Source organism: Engystomops pustulosus, chromosome 4 (genome assembly GCF_040894005.1).
Source record: "Engystomops pustulosus chromosome 4, aEngPut4.maternal, whole genome shotgun sequence".
Taxonomy (NCBI): domain Eukaryota; kingdom Metazoa; phylum Chordata; class Amphibia; order Anura; family Leptodactylidae; genus Engystomops; species Engystomops pustulosus.
Window position 1 is genome coordinate 212,488,105 of NC_092414.1, and position 21,500 is coordinate 212,509,604.

Consider the following 21,500-nt stretch of genomic DNA (forward strand, 5'->3'; position numbering starts at 1 on the left):
AAAATAAAAAAGTTATAGATTTTTGAAGGTGGGAAGTGAAAAATGGACATGAAAATACAGGAAAGGGCCTTACCCGGTTAATATCATTGCTAGTCGGTAGCACATTACCCTGTGTAAGCCTGGGTACATTGCCCACAATAATGAAACTGTATGTTCTGAGTGACTGCACTGATGATTGATCAGTCACATAGAACAGCAGTGGTGCAGAGAGTGCGGTCGCATCTGGGCCCAAAGACTTAGGGGGCCCATATGGTGTCACTTTCCCATATGAGAAGACTAGTTCTATAAACCATTCATTATAGTCGTGGGGGCCTGGAACAAACTTTGCACTGGGGCCCATCAGCTTCTAGTTACCCCACTGTAGAATAGCAATGATTGTAGAAATGTGCTGTTCAACATGAAATATCATCATTGGTTATTTGTTATGTGTGGAAAATTCGCCAGTGTAAAAGGACCCTTAGAGTGAAAAAAGGTCATTCTCATCTCATCACATAAATATTATTCTTAGTATAATGAAAAATCATTAGAATCTGTAGAGCATTTCATGATACAAACAACCTTGATTTGCTGAAACGGGAAACACCCTTTAAGACTTGTTTAGTTCTGGGCTCGAGGCTTCTTCTGATTGCAGTTATTTGATATCAGTAGATCTTCTTGTCAGTATTTGCGTAGGATAATACATTTTGGGGCAGATTTATCAAGTGTCTGAGAGTCAGAATATTTCCAGTTGCCCAAGGCAACCAATCACAGCTCCTCTTTAAAATATTCATGAGCACTGGTAAAATGAAAGCTGAGCTGTGATTGGTTGCCATGGGCAACTGGAAATATTCTGACCTTCAGACACTTGATAAATCTGCCCCTTTGTGTCCATAGAGATTAGTCTTAGGGACGATTCCTAAAATGTTGAATTTTTGTCCCAATATAGTTGCTCACAGACAGATCTCTACATTTACACTGGACCTAAGTGCACGGGGGGAATCCTAAAATCGGGATTATACGGAGGCGTCGGAGCAGCCATTGGAGTCCTCTCTATCATCATTGCCTCCGTGTTATACTTCTTATACAAAGGGAAGAAGGAGATTTGGTAAGTTTTTCTGTGATGTGATTGGCCCAGACGACCCTCCTGACAATGATAACATTATATTGGGCTTCTTTCGATACGTCTATTATTTTACTGGGTGATAAAGTCTTCAGTTATTTTTTGATGAACCCATATCAAATCTCCCCCGACGTGACATATTTTGGTAAGATATGAAATCCATATACGTGTAATGTCAGAAGATGTTGTCTGACTGCTTATATTTCACATCTTTAGGGACATATCTACTATAGATGACAACAATACATGGTACAACGATGCTGAGAATGAATGGAGCGCGGATCGGGGATTTACCAACCTGGCCGCATGGGAAGACGGTAAAGACGAAGGTGTGTATTATATCATCACCACATAACCTATATAACATGTACAGAACCCTATAAAGATAGCACTACAGCACATTGGGGGAGATTTATCAAGCTGTCTAAGAGTAAGAATGTGCTTAGTTGCACATGGCAACCAATTACAGCTCCCCTTTAACCCCTTCACACTACGTGGCAGATATATTGGCCACAGAGCTATGACTTATCGCTAACACCCGCGGTCAGTGCTTGCACCGATTGCGTATGTTCACATTTTCTTTGCCGGCTGGCAGTGACCTCCGAGATGGGAAATAGCGCGCAAATGTCCGAAACGCGACTTTTACACCTTTTTACATGACATCAAAAATGTCATAAAAAATTATCAAAATGTCGCACAGACCTTAAAATGATAGCAATGAAAACGTCGGCTCATTTCACAAAAAATGACCCCTCCCCCAGCTCCATGCGCCAAAGTATGAAAAAGTTATTAGCGTCAGAAGATGGCAATTTTTTTTTTCTTTTTTGTACACATTCGTTTAATTTTTTAAAATGTATTAAAACGCAATAAAACCTGTATAAATTTTGGTATCACCACGATCACACCGAACCAATAAAGCTGAGATGTTATTTGGAGCGCAGAGTGAAAGTCGTAATATTTGAGCCCACAAAATGTGATACACACATGTTTTTTTTCAATTTTTCCACATTTGGAATTTTTTTCCGGCTTCCCACTACATGGCATGCAATAATAAATAACATCATGGGAAAGTAAAATTTGTTACCCACAAAATAAGCCCTCACACAGCTCTGTATACGGAAAAATGAAAAAGTTATGGATTTTTGAAGATGGAGAGCGAGAAATGAGCGAAAATACCCTGCGTCCTTAAGGGGGTTAAAATATTCATGAGCACTGGTACACATTGGGGGCACATTCTCTTATGGGAGATTTATCAAGCTGCCTATCCTAAAGACAGACGACCTGGGGCAATGTTATGCATTAAATATTTGCCATCAGTCTTGTGAAATCAACCACAAAACATAAAGTTTTGTATGACTGCATTTCTAGTTGTCTACAGGGTGTTTGGACAGTTACAGAAGTCCTATAATATGCTGATATGTCCTCAAATTTTCTTTTTTTTTTTTTTTAAATTTTATTTTTAATTTTCAAAAAGGGAAAGAAAATACAAAAACCCCATCAACCGCACGTCCTCAAATATTGAACTTCCCAGAAGTTGTGTACAGTGTGTTTCGAAGGATTGTAACCAGTGTCGGACTGGGTTTCCTTAGGCCTACCAAAGAAAATCAATCTGGAGGCCCACTCTTCATTATCCCCCAGGAAATATACTCTAGTAGTCTTCATATTGGGGCACATTTACTTAGGGTCCGAATCGCGTTTTTTCCGCCGGGTTTCCTGAATTTTTCCAATTCGCGCCGAATTGCCCCGCGATCAGATTGTGTCTTTCACGTGACAGAAATCGGGGGGTGTGCCCATCTGAAAACCAGACGGATTCGGAAAAAACACGGAATTTAAAAAAAATTTGTGTTGCAAAACTAGCACTCACATACACCTAGACGGAGGAGGTGAATTCCGGCGGACTTCAGTGCAGCAGCGACATTGGGCGCACAACCTTAGTGAATCCCCGAATCAGCGTCGGAGAACGCCCCGCTGGATTGCGACTGGACCGGGTAAGTAAATCTGCCCCAGTGTGTTGTTTTCTGATGGATCTCTGAAGTTCAGTATTGGGTCGAGCCAGGGCCCACCGGAGGATCCTCTGGTACTCTGGTGGGCCAGTCCGACACTGATTGTAACCTACACCTTTCCTTAAAATTCACTTTATATTTTCGTTTTTCAGGGTCATCTGAGGGCAGTCAGATGGGAGGGCAATCCGATAAACCAAAGTTCAGGCCTCATCTGGAAGCAGTGGACACATCACTTAAGGTACTAGTTTATTCTTTATTCTACTCTTCCTACCTCATCCTATTGCTCATATATATATCTATGAGATACATTGTAGCTAATCACAGATATATTGCGATTTCTGCAATTTTTAATTTTAAAATTTTAAATCCTTGCAACAAACTCGCATAATAACTAGATACAGGCAGTCCCCGGGTTGCGTACAAGATAGGTTCTGTGGGGGATATTTATCATACGCTGGCGCTCGTGTGCCAGCGTATGATAGCCCCGCCGCTGCAAATTCACAGCCCGATACATGAAGAGGCTTCTGCCTCTTCATGTATCGAGCTGCCAGCAGCGCAGCGTCTATCCTAGCCAGGCAGTAGACAGTAACGCCACACGCCGGCCCACTCCCGTCCAGCTGCGCCCTCCACTCAGCTGGCCGCGCCCCCCCCCCCCCCCTTCACGCCCCTTCACGCCCCACCGGGGGTGCGCAGAGGTCCTGATAAATATCCCCCTGTAGGTTTGTTCTTAAGTTGAATTTGTATGCAAGTCAGAACTGTATACTTTATAATTGGAACTCCAGTCAAAAAATTTTTTTGGTCTCTGTGACAATTGGATTTGTTGAGTTGTCATAAGAAGCAGGATTACCAATAAAGCTTCATTCCAGACACCTGTTACAACAGTTTTAGTAGCCAAGGGCGAAAGTTAAGTAAATTACCAGAATCCAGAGGTCCGTTTGTAACTAGGGGTCGTCTGTAAGTCGGCTTTTCTTAAGTAGGGTACTGTCTGTATGTGCAAATCTATTCATCGGTTCATAGATTCGCTACAAATCTGCTACTTTTTGTTCTCAGAATCAAGTCCAACACTTCTAATTTAGAACAATTCTATTAAAAATGGAATCGATTGACTCCTCTTAATTATCTCAAATTAAGGAAGTTGGGTGGGTAAAAAACTAAAAAAAATAAATGAAAAGCAAAACAAAATGAACCTCAATTCAGACAGAATAGATTCAACCCCAAAACAAATCTTTTAAAAAATTCAACGTAGCTTATGCGAAGCAAATCGTCTATTTCTATCGTCTTATTTAAAGAATATATTTTGGGTTATTGTTCAGCTTTCATATCCTAACACATATTGTGTTATTTCTTCCGTATTCTCATGTAGATAAAAATCCAAAGGCCAGACGTCTCGTACGCATGAAATATCAACAACACGGACAAGAAGGAAATGATCGCTTGGGGAGAATGGTTCCAGAAACCAAAAAGTTTTCAAGATTTTGACCTTGGAATGATGGGCTAAGACGTGTCTCGTGGGTTAAATCAGAACAGAGGACAGGTCTTGTTGGTAAACGTAGAAGAGGGGTCATTAAAAAAAATGCAAAAAGAATTTGGGTTTTGTTATGCAAATACCTTCAAATAGAACATTTCTTCTACCAATATTGTTTGTTCAGTGACTACTTTCTTGAAGGATTGGAAACTCACCCTCATCTAACCACTTTAAGAAGAATGTGGGGGAGATTAAAGACCTGTCACCAGATTTTTACCCCTTACACCAGTAATACCTGATGTGAAGGGTTAAAGGTTCTCACCATATCACCTAAAATGATCTGCCACTGAGGCCTTGTACCTTAATTAGACGATTTCCTGATATGCAAATGAGTATAGATGAGTTATATTCTGAATAGAAGAGTCATGTTTTCTGAAGCAAAATGTAAAAAAAAAGATAAAAACAGATGCAGCTCACCAGGCATGAGCGATGGCAAGGAGCGGAAAAATGAGAGACTTTGCAAGTAGCAGGAAATACTGCGTTGCTTCAGGTGGGTGATCCAATAATCCAAAAAAGAGAGGTAGCTCCAGTGAGTGCATTAAGAACAATAAATGTATTCCATATAAAGACTTAAAAACATGAGTAGTGTGCACAAAAATAGAAAATGTTATTTACTACTCATGTTTTTAAGTCTTTATAAGGAATACATTTATTGTTCTTAATGCACTCGCTGGAGCCACCCCTCTTTTTTTGGATTATTGGATGTTTTCTGAAGGCTGCCGGTGAATATACAGCCGGTCTGGGGGCAGTGATCTAGACCCCATAGACCTCTATGGCTCCCGGTCAAGGATCGGTGGGTATGCGGTGTATCATTGCACCGTGACCAAGTTGACCGTTCATCTGCCTATGGAGGAAGGAGGGGTGAAAAACTCTCACCCCTCCTCCTCTTGGCCCTGTGCTCACCCTGGATCCGGTCTGGGGGTGGGGGGGGGGGCACACGGCCATGGGAATGAACCCTTAGTCATACAGAGAACAGAGATAGAGGGGCACATTTACTAAGGGTCCGTCGGGCACAATTCTTTGGGGTTTTGCCGATGCAGATAATTGGACGCACGATCTTAGTGAATGGCGCAGCTCCGAATCCTCATCGGACATTCTGGCGGTGTCAACGGGACGGGTAAGTAAATGTGCCCCAGAATCTTTTGCACATAGTGTCAGTCTTGATAAATCTGCCCCTGTATGTTTCTTCTTAATGAAATGTTTTGGATGAGCTTATTCATTGTGGTAGACAGTACGGGGAACATCCTGGACCATGTGCAGAGACTAAACCAAAAATCATTTTTAAATTTATCCTGATACCGTACTGTCATCTAACTGCCCATTATGTCATCTATAATTATTTATATTAAACTTTCTGAAATTTTCACAATTGTATCGTTCTTAACGTAAATGTTCTCTATTCAGATGCAGTATTCTTAATAAAAATGATTTGCTTTGGTTATTAAATTGATGTTCATTTACAAACTTAGTCCAAATTCACGCAAACGTATGGGGGACGTATATACATCCCCCATACAACGCTATGGACTCACGGCGCCCAACGGGAGCGGTACAGTGCAGCACACGTGCCCTATCTTTCAACGGGATACGGCGCCGTACACCACATGTTCCTATGGAGAGGGGCGGGGATGAGCGGTACGGCGATCAACGGCAGTGTGCATGTAGCCTAAAAGTCTAACTGTCGTTTGAGCTAATTTTTAAGATTGCGGGAGTGTTGTGAACATTTTTCATTTAGTTTTGTGTTGTGTGTTGTAAACATTTTATTAAAAACTTCTGTTTGTGAAATATTTAGTCTTTCTATGGAGCTGATTATGAGTTACGTCTATTCTCCATGTGTTTGGTCAACCCCTCAACGCTCTGCACCGTAGCTCTACGGCGCAGAGGTATAAGGAGTGTATGAAGAGGGCTCACGGGCTGAGACCTCTTCATACAAAGGTGGGGGTTTTTGCATTTTGCAGAAAACCCCCACCGCTAATAACCGCGGTCGGCGCCGCCATGTTTTTTTACGATCTCCGCGCCCCCGAACGTCATCGGGGGGAGGCGATTGGTTGCCATGGTAGCCTCGGGTCTTCTTTTGACACGAGGCTACATGGCTTCTGCAGATTCGTTACAATGAGCCAGTGGCTCATTGTAATGAATGTGCTGCAAAAATGCCATATATTGCAACACAGAAGTATTGCAGTATATGGTAGCAGCGATCTGACCATCTAGGGTTAATGTTCCCTAGATGGTCTAAGAAATAGTGGGAAAAAAAAGAAAAAAAAAGTTTAAAAAATAAAAAAAATTAATAAAATATTAAAAATATTAAAAATTCTAATCAACTGATATAAAACATAATAAACAGTAAAATTTTTCAAAATTTCAAATTTTTGAAAATGTATTAAAACACAATAAAACCTGTATAAATTTGGTATCACCGCGATTGCACCGAACCAAAGAATAAAGCTGACGTGTTATTTTGAGTGCACAGTCAAAGTCGAAAAAACTGAGCCCACAAGAACGTGACGTGGCGTTTTTTTTCAATTTTTCCACATTTGGAATTTTTTTTCAGCTTAGGAGTACACGGCATGTTAAAATAAATAACATTACGGGAAAGTAAAATTTGTTACGCACAAAATAAGCCCTCACACAGGTCTGTACATGGAAAAATTAAGAAGTTATGGATTTTTGAAGTTGGAGAGCGAGAAATGAGCGGAAAAACCCTGCGTCCTTAAGGGGTTAAACACCTCTCAGAAAAGATGATTAACCCCTTCACTTTCAGCTTGATCTTTGAAAATAATGCTTATACCATTCTACAGACAGAGAACAGGAAGAATTAAAACGCATGAGCTGTGTAAACAAGCAGGAGAGGAAAGAAGCGAGAGAGACCGGTCTTTAATCTGTTAGAAAGATTTACCATGGCAATGGATAATGGGATCCATAGAAAAAAGGAATTTCTCCAGCACTCAAAAATAAAAAACAAAATAAAATAAAATCCAATAAAATTTAATGCTCCAATAAAAATACAAGACAAACATGGGATGTATGTAAAAAGGCCAACGCGTTTCGGACTACACAAATCTACAAAGTTCTTAGTCATGAATAAAAACGTAAGATTTGTGAAGCACGAAACATGTTGGTATGTTTACATGGATCCCGTGTGTGTCATGTATTTATAATGGAGCATTAAAGTTTATTGTATTTTATTCATTTTTAAGTGCTGGAGAAATCACTTCTATTCTTTGGATTTGCCACTTTGGAACTGACCCGGCTTCCTCTCCCTCTCCTGTGCACCTTCAGCTAGCAGTCTACTACTTGGAGATCATGGGTTGGGGAGCTCTAATTACAACTTGTATTTTTGTTTTTTCTTGAATGCATAAGAAACACTGTAACTAAGGGGCACTTCGCTAGCATGTGCCCCCTCTGGCAGGATCTTCTCTTCTTTAAGCTTCCTATGCCCTTGTTTTTAAGAAATAAAGGCTTTAAAGATTATGCAAATGAGTCTGAGAGGCTCCCGACTCCTTTAACACCTATAGAGCCCCTCAGGCTTGTTTGCATAATTTTAAAAGCCTTGTTTTGTAAAAACCAAAGCAAAAGAAGAGCAGATCCTTCTAGATGGGGCACACACCAGTATTACAGTGTACTTGGTTTACACTTGATTTCCTTTAGGACTGATTTATGTAACCTAAAAGCTTATGTGGTCATAATTTTAACATCATAACATTGCTTGCAGGGGAATTTTGGTTCCCAAACAACTCTTCACCCTTAAGGTGTAAATTCAATTGAAGAAAAAAGAACTAGTGAGGATTCTATTCTCTCACCCCCTTAAAAAGTCAATAAAAATAAATCTACTGCCACTATACAATTAAAGCAATTCAGTTTGTTAAAAAAAAAGCATACAATGCAGTAAACATACTGCGTCTGCACACATAAATGTATGTATAGCCACAATCACTATACTGTGCACATAAATATATACATGGAGTAATGATACCACACACATAAATATGTACTTACAGTCACTATACCATACACAAATGTGTGCCTTCAATCACCATGCCATACACATAAATATATCGTTGCAGTTACCATACTGTACACATAAATATATCCCTGCAATTAATATACCACACACATAAATATATCCCTGCAGTCACTATACCACAGACATAAATGTATACCCTCAGTCTCTATACCATACTCAAATATATACCTTTAGTCACCATGCTATACACATAAATATATCGCTTCCCTCACTTTACTGTACACATAAATATATCCTTGCAGTCACTATACCGCACACATAAATGTATACCTGCAGTCAATATACCGCACACATAAATGTATACCCGCAGTCACTATACCATACAAATAAATATGTCCCCGCAGTCACTATACATCATACATAAATATATCCCCACAGTCACTATACCACACACATAAATATATCCCCACAGTCACTATACCACACACATAAATATATCCCTGCAGTCACTGTACCGCACACATAAATATATCTCATAGTCACTATACTGTACACATAAATATATCCCTACAGTCACTATACTGTACAGATAAATATATCCCTGAAGTCACTATACCGCACACATAAATGTATACCTGCAGTCACTATACTGCATACATAAGTTTCTCCCTGCAGTCACTATACCGCACACATAAATGTATATCCACAGTCACTATACCATACACAGATATATGCCTTTAGTCACCATGTCATACACATAAATATATCTCTGCAGTCACTATACTGTGCACAAATATATCCCACAGTCACTATACCACACACATAAATATATCCCCACAGTCACTATACCACACACATAAATATATCCCCACAGTCACTATATACCACACACATAAATATATCCCTGCAGTCACTATATACTGTACACATAAATATACCCCCGCAGTCACTATACTGTACACATAAATATATCCCTGCAGTCACTATATACTGTACACATAAATATATCCCCGCAGTCACTATACCACACACATAAATATATCCCTGCAGTCATTATATACTGTACACATAAATATATCCCTGCAGTCACTATATACTGTACACATAAATATATCCCTGCAGTCACTATATACTGTACACATAAATATATCCCTGCAGTCACTATATAGTGTACACATAAATATACCCCCGCAGTCACTATACTGTACACATAAATATATCCCTGCAGTCACTATATACTGTACACATAAATATATCCCCGCAGTCACTATACCACACACATAAATATATCCCTGCAGTCACTATGCTGAAAATATAAATATATCCATGCAGTCACTATACCGCACACATAAATCTATCCCTGCAGTCACTGTACTGCACAGATAAACATATCCCTGCAGTAAATATGCCACACACATAAATATATCCCCGCAGTCACTATACCGCACACAGATAAATATATCCCTGCAGTCACTATGCCGCACACAGATAAATATATCCCTGCAGTCACTATACCACACAGATAAATATAACCCTGCAGTAACTATATCACACACATAAATATATCCCTGCAGTCAAACCCAACCACGGCACCTAATAAAGTTGCCGATGGGTGCCACCATCTTAGATTATGTCATATGAGATTCCAGGCCAAAAACAATAATTGGGTCAGAGCTCTTGGACAAAACAGAGGAGTAATGGAAGAGGAAACTTGTTAAAGTCTATCTTAGCAATATGTAAATTAACTGCAGAGGCTACTGGTGTGTATTAGCCCTAGCTTCCAGTGCCTAGCCAGGCTAGCACATGCCCCAGTGGCCTTTGCAGTTAATTTGCATATTACTAAAATAAAGTTAGGTTCCCGGATTATTAAACTACAGATTACGGCAGAGGCAGGAGGACACTACCACCAGATCTACTTCTGATAGTAGATTCATCATGGTAGGTTTCCTTTAATAATTTGGCCTTTTTGCACATTTCGGACACGTGTCAATTTATATGGTTATAACTTTGGAGCACTTTAACCTATCCAGGTGATTTTGAGATTGTCCTTCGTATTACTGAGTTTCTCCAAAAATATTCCCTACCATGACTTTTCAGCCTTTACAGAGTATGAAATACAAGCCCTAACACCAGAAAAGAAGTCCTAAGTGGCTTTATCTTCTGAGCCTTGGCACCTAGAAACACAGTTCTGGTGTCCTTGGTATGTGTTTATGTGTGTCACAGAACCAGAGATACCCCCTGTTAAACTAAAAGTCAGCATAGATTAGACGAAGGAGGGAGCTGATAGGTCTAATGTACTACAAGAAGCTACATGGACAAAAAGCTTCCATTCCTAGACATGTGAAATGTAATTCAAGGGAGGGAATTAATCATTGTCTTTTTTCTTTGTTGGGCGTTGTTTTAGTACAGAAATAGTAATTTTTTTGGTTACATTAATGCATTTTTCCAAAAATGTCCAAAGCGCGCTGCAGAGTTTGCGAGAAGAGTAATTCTTTTGAATGATACAATTTGGGGCAATTCTTTCCAGTGTTTGCCATATGGGTCCAGTAATGGTTCATGTATATTGTACTGATCGTTACGGACACGGCGATACCAAATACGTTTGGTGTTCTTACTGCTTTTTTTCATTGTAATGTGAAATTTTGGTATTTTGTTAATTCTGCTTGTTTTTTGTTAGTTTTTTTTTTTTTTAAATCAAATGCCATATTTTTTTTATTTTTTTTTTTATATTTTTTTTTAACACAGTTGTACTTGAACGAGAGATCTTTTGGTTGTTTGGTTGTTTGCAATGCTCATGTTTTGCAGGGTATAGTGTGACTGGCAGAGCGTGCTCACCTATGCTCAGACAGTTACTGTGACCATAGGGATCGGATCTCAGGATTGCCATAAGAACAGTTAGACCCACTGGTAAGTGGCATGGGGGGGGGGAAGGTTTCTTATCTTGATCATGTACAAACCTCTTACACGGGGCTTACATGCTCGACTGCGGCATGTAAGAGGTTTAAACCAACAATCTGTGTTATCTTTGGTAATCGGTGTTAGAGCAGAGTGTCAGCTGTAACACTCAGCTGACAACCACTCGGTTTGGCGCCGGTTTTGCTTATGGGCCGATGCCATTCCACAAGTCGCACTGTTATGGGAAGTGTCGGGAAGGGGTTAAAAATTATAAAGACTTATCTCCTGGTTCCGATTCAGCTGTAGGATCCCTGTTTGTCATTTACATTACATTTTAGATTATCAATTATCTTTTTATGATAGCTTTTATTTTTATATGACTCTAAGAGTCACGCACTTTACTTTCTTCTAAGTGTCAAGTTCGTAGCAGGCGTCATCAATGATAACATGACTCTTCCTTGTGAACTTTGACTCGCTTCACTCGCTTGTGCTAGATGTTGTTTTATGGCGGAGGCAGCACATGCAGAACATTACACTGTGCACAGGGACACCTATCGGAATCTGATATAACAATAAATCACGACATTAATTTTATCTTTCGTTATCAAACCTTTCTCTGTCATAATGTATATACAAGACGACTGCTACGAGTAGTAGTGACATAGTAAAAGGGATAGTAGAGGCAGTGATTATATAGCAATCATAACACTAGTAACAGAAGAAGTTATCAGTATTGATAATATTATACTAAATGTAGTAGTACAGGCAGTCCCCTACTTAAGGACACCCGACTTACAGATGACCCCCAGTTACAGACAGACCCCTCTGCCCCCTGTGACCGGCTTTCACGCGACACAAATCGGGAGGCGGGACGTCAGACGATCTGACTGATTCGGACAACGCGTGCGATTTAACATTACAAATTGTGTCGCAAGACAATGCACTTACATGCACCGGGAAGAAGAAGGTGAACTCCGGGGACCTGAGCGGGGAAGAGACACAGGATCTTGGGCGCACGATCTTGGTGACTCGCGCCAGACTTCATCTTCGTCAGACCGTCCAGATCGGGGATCGTGACAGGACCGGGTAAGTAAATGTGCCCCAATGTTTTGTAGAAATTTGATGAATAATCAAAATAACCCCGGACACAAATCTGCAATTACTGCTAGGACCAATGGGTTTTACAACTCACTTTTCTCATCATATTTTTTTATAGTAGAGATTTTGGAAGGGGATGGCTTGGGGTAACAGACATTGATTAGTGGTTAGGTTTTAGGTAGATCTGTTGGGGTCAGTTCACATCGGCATTTTCACATTATTTTCAACGGACTCGCAATGGAGTCCTTTACCTCCTCCGTTAGGCCTCCGTTAGGCCTTCTGTTGTTTGGGTGGATAGTTGGCCACAACTAGAACGACAGAAGGTCTTGATTTGTATCAGTTAGTAACATTTGTAAATCAATCCTTTATTTTCTTCTATACATGTTCAAAGTGACCTCCAGTGGCGAAAGCAGAGGGATTTATAAAACAGATAAAGTAGTAAGTTATAACGGAAAGTAACTGACACTCACAGAAAGCGAGATAACTATTTTTTTTTACTGATCTGTTAAAGGCACTAGTTACAAAAATAAACACTTTGCTATTAATGGGTTTATACAGAGATCCTTTTAAATTAAAATTATTAACCAAAAACTGAAACTACCATATATACTCAAGTAGAAGCCGACCCGAGTATAAACAGAAATACCTAATATTACCACAAAAAATGAGAAAACTTATTGACTTGGGTGGAAGATGCAGTCGCTACTGTTTGATAAAATGTCCTGCAGCCTCCCCTCATCAATAAAATCTCCAGCAGCAACCTCCACTCATTAATAAAATGTCCATAGCATCTTCTCCTTATGAATAAAATACCCAACAGAGACCAATTAATAATGAAATGCCCAGCATGGCCCCTTCGTAATAAAATACCCACCATGGCCCCTTCGTTATAAAATGCCAGGCATGATACCCTTCATGATACAATGCTCAGCCTGGCCCCCTTAATAATGAAATGCCCAGTATGGCCCACTTTAAAATAAAATGCCCATCATGACCACCTTAATAATGAAATGCCCAGCATGGCCCCCTTAATAATGAAATGCCCACTATGCCCCCCTTAATAATGAAATGCCTAGCATGCCTCCCTTAATAATGAAATGCCCAGCATGGCCCCCTTAATAATGAAATGCCCACTATGGCCCCCTTAATAATGAAATGCCTAGCATGCCCCCCTTAATAATGAAAGGCCCAGCATGGCCCCCTTAATAATAAAATGCCCAGCATGACCCCGTTAATAATTAAATGCCCAGCACAGCCCCCTTAATAATTAAATGCCCAACATGGCCCCCTTAATAATGAAATGCCTAGCATGGCCCTCTGCATAATAAAATGCCCAACATGGCCCTTTCATAATAGAATGACCAAGATGGCCTCCTTCATAATAAAATGCCCAGCATAGCCCACTTAATAATGAATAGTCCTGCATGGCCCCCATTATAATGAAAAGACCAGAGTGCCCACCTTAAAAATAATATACTTACCACTGGCTCTCCACACAGCTCCGCTTCACTATGACACCAGCAGGTGGAGACACAGAGGACATTGGGGCAGATTTACTTACCCGGTCCATTCGCGATCCAGAGGCGCGTTCTCTGCGGTGGATTCGGGCTTTCCGGCGATTCACTAAGGCAGTTCCTCCGACGTCCACCAGGTGTCGCTGCTGCGCTGAATGCACTGGAGTTCACCAAGCCGGGCCGAGTGAAGGTAAGCGTGTGTCCAGCAAAACTTTTTTTTTTTTTTTAATGCGGCGGTTTTTCCGAATCCGTCAGGTTTTTGTTCAGCCACGCCCCCGATTTCCGTCGCGTGCATGCCGGCACCGATGCGCCACAATCCGATCGCGTGCGCCAAAAACCCGGGGCAATTCAGGAAAAATCGGTGCAAATTGGAAATATTTGGGTAACACGTCGGGAAAACGCGAATCGGGCCCTTAGTAAATGACCCCCACTGTGTGCGGAAAGAAGGCATTGACCTGCTTCTGGTCACACTGCTGTGAGGAGCCATGAGGAGAAGAGGAGCTGCGGGGAACATCAGAGGGAAAGCACTAAGTTTATTATTGTCATATACTCAGATATAAGCTGAGTGGGGCTTTTCAGCAAATAAACAGCTTATACTGGGATATATACGGTACTAAAGAGAAACCTGAACACAGAAGTTATCTGACCCTAATATTTTATTGCTTCTTAGCACTTATGTGGTGAAAAATATTTCTGATCATGCATGTTTTTAGGGATTATTCTGCTATTTTCACATTAATAGTGTGATTTTCTATTGAATAATAAGAGTAATATGAGAATAATAACTAGAGATAAGCCAATCTATTTGTCGATTCACTACAAATCTGGCAATTTTCAAACATCAAACTATATCCAAATACTTTCTGATTTGCTTTGGATGAAACTTATTGGTATGTCATAAATATGATAATAACAAGGACTTCCGCTATTTTCCGATTGGACTGTACAAATATCATTGTTTTAGTAAAAACTCAAAACTTGTTAAAAAAATTAATCTAAAGAGAAAGGATCGGCTATCAAAAAAATCCCTGTGTTCAATTGGACCAGAGAAGTTATATACTAAATTTAAGGACAGTTAAAACAACATGGCCTCGGTCCGATTAGATTTGGACCTAATAATAATGTTTTTAAAAACAAAAACAATTTATAGGAAAAAAATCTGTTGAAGGGGAATCAGGGGAGGGGGTGGAGCAAGTGTTTTGTATATTGATACCTATATAAATATTTAAATTTAAATTCTTTAAAATCTTTAGTTTTTTTTCCCCCCTTTCTGTATTTTAGAAATTCTAGAACTGGGCGACACTTATCTCTAGTTGCAACAGTAATATTGATGGCAATAAAGTCAAAGAGATAGCAGCAGCAATGCTATCATTGTAATAACACCGCTAGTGATAATAGCGCTAGTTATAGCATATCATAATTTGTAAAGTAATAATGCAAAGCTAAAAAGAATAACGCAATTAAATTAGATTTTTAAGTAAAAATACCGTATATACTCGAGTATAAGCCGAGACCTCTAATTTTACCACCAAGAACTGGGAAAACCTATTGACTCGAGTATAAGCCGAGGGTGGGAAATGCTTTGGTCACAGCTTCCCAGTATATAGCCAGCAAGCCCCCAGTAGTATATAGCCAGCAAGCTCCCAGTAGTATATAGCCAGCCTGCCTCCTGTAGAATACAGCCAGCCTGCTCCCTATAGTATACAGCGAGCCCCCTGTAGTGTACCAGCCCCCTGTAGTATACAGTCAGCCCAGCCAGCCCCCTGTAGTAAACAGCCAGCCCAGCCAGCCCCCTGTAGTATACAGCCAGCCCAGCCAGCCCCCTGTAGTATACAGCCAGCACTTTAAAAAAATGATATACTTACCCTCTGGTGGCTCCCCGATGTCGGCACGACTACTCTTCACTCTTCCCCGTGGCTAACGTTCAGTCTTCTGTAACAGCCGGCATAGACGCGTATACTACATGGGGGCTGGCTAGCTGTATGCTACTGGGGGGAGGCTGGGCTGGTTGTATACTACATGGGGGCAGGCTGGCTGTATACTACATGGGGGCTGGCTGGCTGTATACTACCAGGGGCTGGCAGGCGGTATACTACTGGGAGCTGGCTGACTATATACTACTGGGGACTTGCTGGCTATATACTGGGGGGGGGGGGTTGACCAATGCATTTTCCACTCGAGTCAGTAGTTTTTTCCCAGTTTTTGGTGGTAAAATTAGGGGACTCGGCTTATACTCGGGTCGGCTTATACTCGTGTATATACGGTACTTATAACAGAAGAAATGGTAAAACAGCTGCAGCACTGGAATCTTCTTATATGGTGGAGGGACCTTGTCATGCTCAGGTCCTTCAGTTAGCACTGTATCTAACTTTGAACTTTGACCATACAGTAGAGTCTCCACATATGGGACATAATAAGGAAATATTGAGAAAATGTACTGATGTGATTACTAGATAGTAGATACTAGATAGTAGAGGCAGAGAAGCTCCAGTACTTGGCTCACTTTCAATGAGGAAGCACAAAAGTCTATAAAAAGGTATACAAATCAGATACAACTACACTGAATTTAGGACTTCTCTGTGCAGTGTAAGAGGAGCTCATCCATGAGACATTGGCTCCTGTAGGGTTTCCAGAATTCCTTGAGAACCCCTTTAAGGAAGCACTACTGTATTGTAGGACATTGGAAGTTGCAAAGTGCTGGGTAACACGAGTCAGTTAGAGTTATCTGGAGCGCAGTAGGTTACCGACAGCCAGAGCTGCACCCCCATTCCTTAAGGAGTTGTGCCAAGTTATCATGTGCAAGTGAAATCTCTTTCTAAAAATGGTGCCGGCAATAAGCCAAGTGCACTTTTCTAGAAAGAAAATAAAAGTGATGAATCCAACTAAACCTTTCCAAAAATTGGACAAATCAGTTTTAAAGTGATGAGACCCCGACAGATCACAAGACTAAATGGCCCGAGGTCCTTCCTTTGGACCCCTCTTCGCTCCCCGTGACGGCCGTTCTGCTCCATTTATCTCTATGGATCTGACGTAGATAGTCAAGAGCGGCAATCTCCATCAGTTCAATAGAGATGACTGCAGCAAAATGGATGGAGGTACCTCGGACCCCTTGTTCTATTGATCTGTGGGGGTCTCATCACTGAGACTGAGGCTGTGGATAGGGCTTAACTTGTTTGATGGAAAACCCCATTAAATTAGTTGCAAACTGTAAAAATTGAGCCTGACTTTTCCTGTACTGTAAGTTGTTTACTAGTAGTTGGCCAAAATGATCTTCTAATCTCCCCCAGACGTGCACATACTTCCTGGGAGTCGCTCTGTATCTCACCTCTAAACTTTGTCCCCTGTCAGCAATTTTACAGTGTTCATTGGTTTATTTATAGCGCCGCACATATTTCTATTACACCTTTGCGCGTCACAGGTATTTAGGACCTATCTTGAAGACGTCATAAATTAGATCAAAGAGATAAGGTAAAAAAAATAATAAAAAAACATAATAAAATGTTAACCTTGAAAGGAACATAGGAAGAAAATTCCATGTTAAATTTATGCATTTTGAATTTTGGAAAGAAGATTGACTTGGAACAATGGAATGTTTTACAGAAAGTCGGATTGTTGCTGGGAAGTTAAGATGGAAAAACAATAAAAACACAGAAGAAAAAGACCGTACAAAGAAGGCGCAACCCTAATATATCCAAATAAAATTATCAGTCCAAAAACATCAACAAAAAATCAACACACAGAGGATATTGCAGTAATAAAGACAAACCACCCAACAATTGCCCCAAGCCCGGAGATATTTGACCTGTCTAAAGTGTTAAGCAACCAATAGTAGAGGATATGAATGGTCAATACTTTACTATACACATAACATCACATCTACAGAAAAAACACCAAAATGTCTTGTGAACAATCTCAAATCCTATAATTTCCAAAAAATGTGATATGCTGTATAATGAAATATAAAAAAGTAAAATATACAAGATCAGACAAGTAGTAAGTATTATGGACCCATGTGATAGGTGGGATGAGACCCCACATGTGCTACCAACCCATAACGGAGATGCAGCATGGGTGCGTATTAGTAAACAACAGACATGATGTTGATCATCCCTCGTGGTGGCCATCCTGGGATTGGTTGACCAGATTACCACAGGGTCTTCTAGTTGGTCCACACTGTACTGGATTGTACATTGTATTGGAACCCATAAATAAAATTGATGGGGACCTTCAATTGGATTCTGATGAGGTTTCTTAAGCAGCTAAAAGAAATAAAATCCTCAAGATCCACCTATAATTACCCTGGAAGTTCAAGTCTATCATGCCAAAGAATTGGGTGTCATGCATAAGAAGTAATAGTTATGTCCCTACCTGGAATGAACATTTGGCTGGAGATCAGGTGTTCTTTTCTACATTTAGAAGAAGTATCTCATCCCTACGTCTCTGTTAAAGGAAGCCTACCACTTCTCCTAGCTGTACAGGCAGGTCCCGGGTTATGTACAAGATCGGTTCTTTAGGTTTGTAACTTAAGTTGAATCTGTATGAAAATAGACCAAAATTAGTTTTTTTGTCCCCGTGACAAAAATTTGGGATTTTCAAAATTTTGTGCTGAACAAGGATTATCAATAAAGCTTCATTAAAGACACCTTACAGTTGATCATTGCGACCTTGGAATGAAGTAACATCCAGAGATCTCCACCAGAGGTCACAGTGGGCAGAGAGGTCCGTCTGTAGCTAGGGACCATCTGTAATATGGATGTAGGTCGGGGACCACCTGTATATAGTTGCCATTATTGTGATGTAGCAGCCTCTACACATTTCCTAAATATATCTTCTCACCTGCAGACAGTCTATAAATTAGCTGGGAAAAAAGTTTGTAGCTATATGGAAATCATTTAGTCTTTGCATTACCGTATCCCCCCCCCCCATCCCGGTTTGCCAGAGACTTATGAGAATTGAGAGACTGGGGCAGATTTACTTACCCGGCCCATTCACGATCCAGCGGCGCGTTCTTTGCGGTGGATTCGGGTCCGGCCGGGATTTATTAAGATAGTTCCTCCGACGTCCTGCTGCGCTGAAGAGCATCGGAACGCACTGGAATACACCGAGCTGGGGTGAGTGAAGGTAAGTGCAATTTTCGCAACACATTTTTTTTTTTAAATGCGGCGGTTTTTCTGAATCCGTTGGGTTTTCGTTCGGCCACGCCCCCCAATTTCCGTTGCATGCATGCCAGCGCCGATGCGCCACAATCCGATCGCATGCGCCAAAATCCCGGGGCAATTCAAGGACAATCGGCGCAAATCGGAAATATTCGGGTAACACGTCGGGAAAACGCGAATCGGGCCCTTAGTAAATGACCCCCACTGTCTGCAGCTATCGACGTATGTTTTGGATGTAGGGCCATCCATGGAAGAGGTAGACTCCGCTGGAATTTTCTGAAGTGGTAAGTAACAGTTTACTAAAGTAGACAACCTGTTGGATTAGAGATGTTGGAGCCTTTAAATGGATGTTGGTATCCAGGTTATTCAACACATGGTTGAGATCACCAGTGAATGATATATGATAACAATTCCCTCCCTTTATCTCATTCATCTGGAGACATCTATAATGATATACTTTGGGGCGCAGCTTTGGGATTACCTTTCGTATTTCCTTTCGGCTCCAAGATCTTTGTTTGCCATCAAGTCGATAACCTCGTTACCATCCACAGAAGTCAATCCCTTCTTGAGCTAAATGTCTCGATCTAGGAGAAGCTGTGACCATATGTCATCCTCATCTTAGTCTGTTATAAAGTAACCTGATGAGTAGGTTATACTTTATGCTGGGCTACATAGGATGACTAGTTTATGTATTTATTAGATGTTTTACGTGGCGTCATTTCATGTTACATGGATTTTTTTCTGACGTCAATAGCAATAAGTGATTGTTCATTTACAAGTTTTACTTGTCTTAAACTTACCTGCGTCATATATTGTTTCTAGTTAGGTTAAAATTCAACGTACCAATCCCTTTCCCATGACTGCCCAGCTACCTCCATACACATTAACCTGCAAAATTTAGTGGTCCGGTCTACCGTGTCCCGCCTTATTGGGGCAGGTCTTCATCACTAAAGTCCTTCAGAGCAATCAGAGTCATTATTTATGTAGAGAGAGAGACTGCTCCAGACCAGGACCACCTACGTGACGGTAAGTAGTAAGTGTGGGAGTGCGAGGTTGTGCATTTGTCATAAGTGGACTGTTTCGGTGGATTTTAACTTAGTTTATATTTTTTTTAAACGCTCATGATCCCCATTAGTAGAGTGGCCTCTACAAGTGCCCCTGCTATGCTGTGTACATCCAGTGCCATGTATGAGGAACATCCTGCTGTGTGCCATGTGTGGAAATTGTCTAGATTCTAAATTCTAAAAAACTAATATTTTATAGCTCAAAAAAGTGCGGCATGAACCAACTAAAAACACTAAATGATAGAAGTCAAATCTGGCGGCTGCAGGGCGCTCCTTCCCTCCTGCTCCTCAATCTGCACCCCTAAAACAAGTAACGGCCACATGTGGGGGTCTCTGTACTCGAGAGAAATTGCATAACAAATGATAAGAGGGGTTTTAACTTTTTGTCTTTTATGAATGTGTAGATTTTAGGGATAAATGAACGAATTACTGACAAAATCGGAACATTGTAAATGTCACCTCCAATTTGTTTTAATTACTACGAAGATCTCATGGGGTTAACAATCATCCTAAAAGCTGTTACTGAAATTTTGAGGGGTGCAGATTTAAAAATGGGTTTATATATAGGAGGTTTCTGATATTCTATATTTCACATCTTATTAAAAACAATAATGATCCCCAAAAAAGTCAATTCTGAAATCTCCTTGAAAATATGGAAAACCGATATTCGATTTGTAAGTCGCCTGACACCAAAATAAATTATCCAGACATCACAAAAATTATGAAAAACATAAAGCAGACGCGTGGGAAATGTTATTAAGTAACTAGTTTAGGTGGGAAAACCATCTGCCTAAAAATGAGAATTTTGAAAATGGCAATATTTTTTTAAAAAAATTCATCATTTAAAAATAATAAAAAATTTTAATACAAAAAAAAAATTAGCCAAAAATTAACCACTAAAATGAAGCATAACATGAGACGAAAAAAACAGTCTCAAAGTAAAAGTGCTCAAAAGTTATAATCATATAAAGTGACAAAGTCACAATACAAAAAAATGGGGCAGAGCTGTAAGCCAAAACTACAACTAACACAAAAAAAAGCAAACCTGAGATACAATGGGGCTCATTTACTAATGGTCCGAATGCCGCACTTTCGTCAGGTTTCCTGAATATTTCTGTTTTGCGCCGAATTGCCCAAGGATTTTGGCGCACGCGATCGAATTTTGGCGCATCGGCGCTGGCT

The 21,500-nt window shown here is 40.4% G+C and overlaps 1 protein-coding gene across 1 annotated transcript in view; it reads left to right on the forward strand.

The window, feature by feature from the left end:
• The window catches only part of LOC140128569 (uncharacterized), a 46,871-nt gene extending 41,728 nt beyond the window's left edge, over window positions 1-5,143 (forward strand). Inside the window, exons 21-24 of the mRNA XM_072150267.1 lie at window positions 926-1,084; window positions 1,316-1,428; window positions 3,255-3,340; window positions 4,466-5,143. Coding sequence (XP_072006368.1) covers window positions 926-1,084; window positions 1,316-1,428; window positions 3,255-3,340; window positions 4,466-4,501 — 394 coding nt within the window. The 3' untranslated portion in view covers window positions 4,502-5,143. The remainder of the gene's footprint in view (window positions 1-925; window positions 1,085-1,315; window positions 1,429-3,254; window positions 3,341-4,465) is intronic.
• The last annotated feature ends 16,357 nt before the right edge of the window (window positions 5,144-21,500 follow it).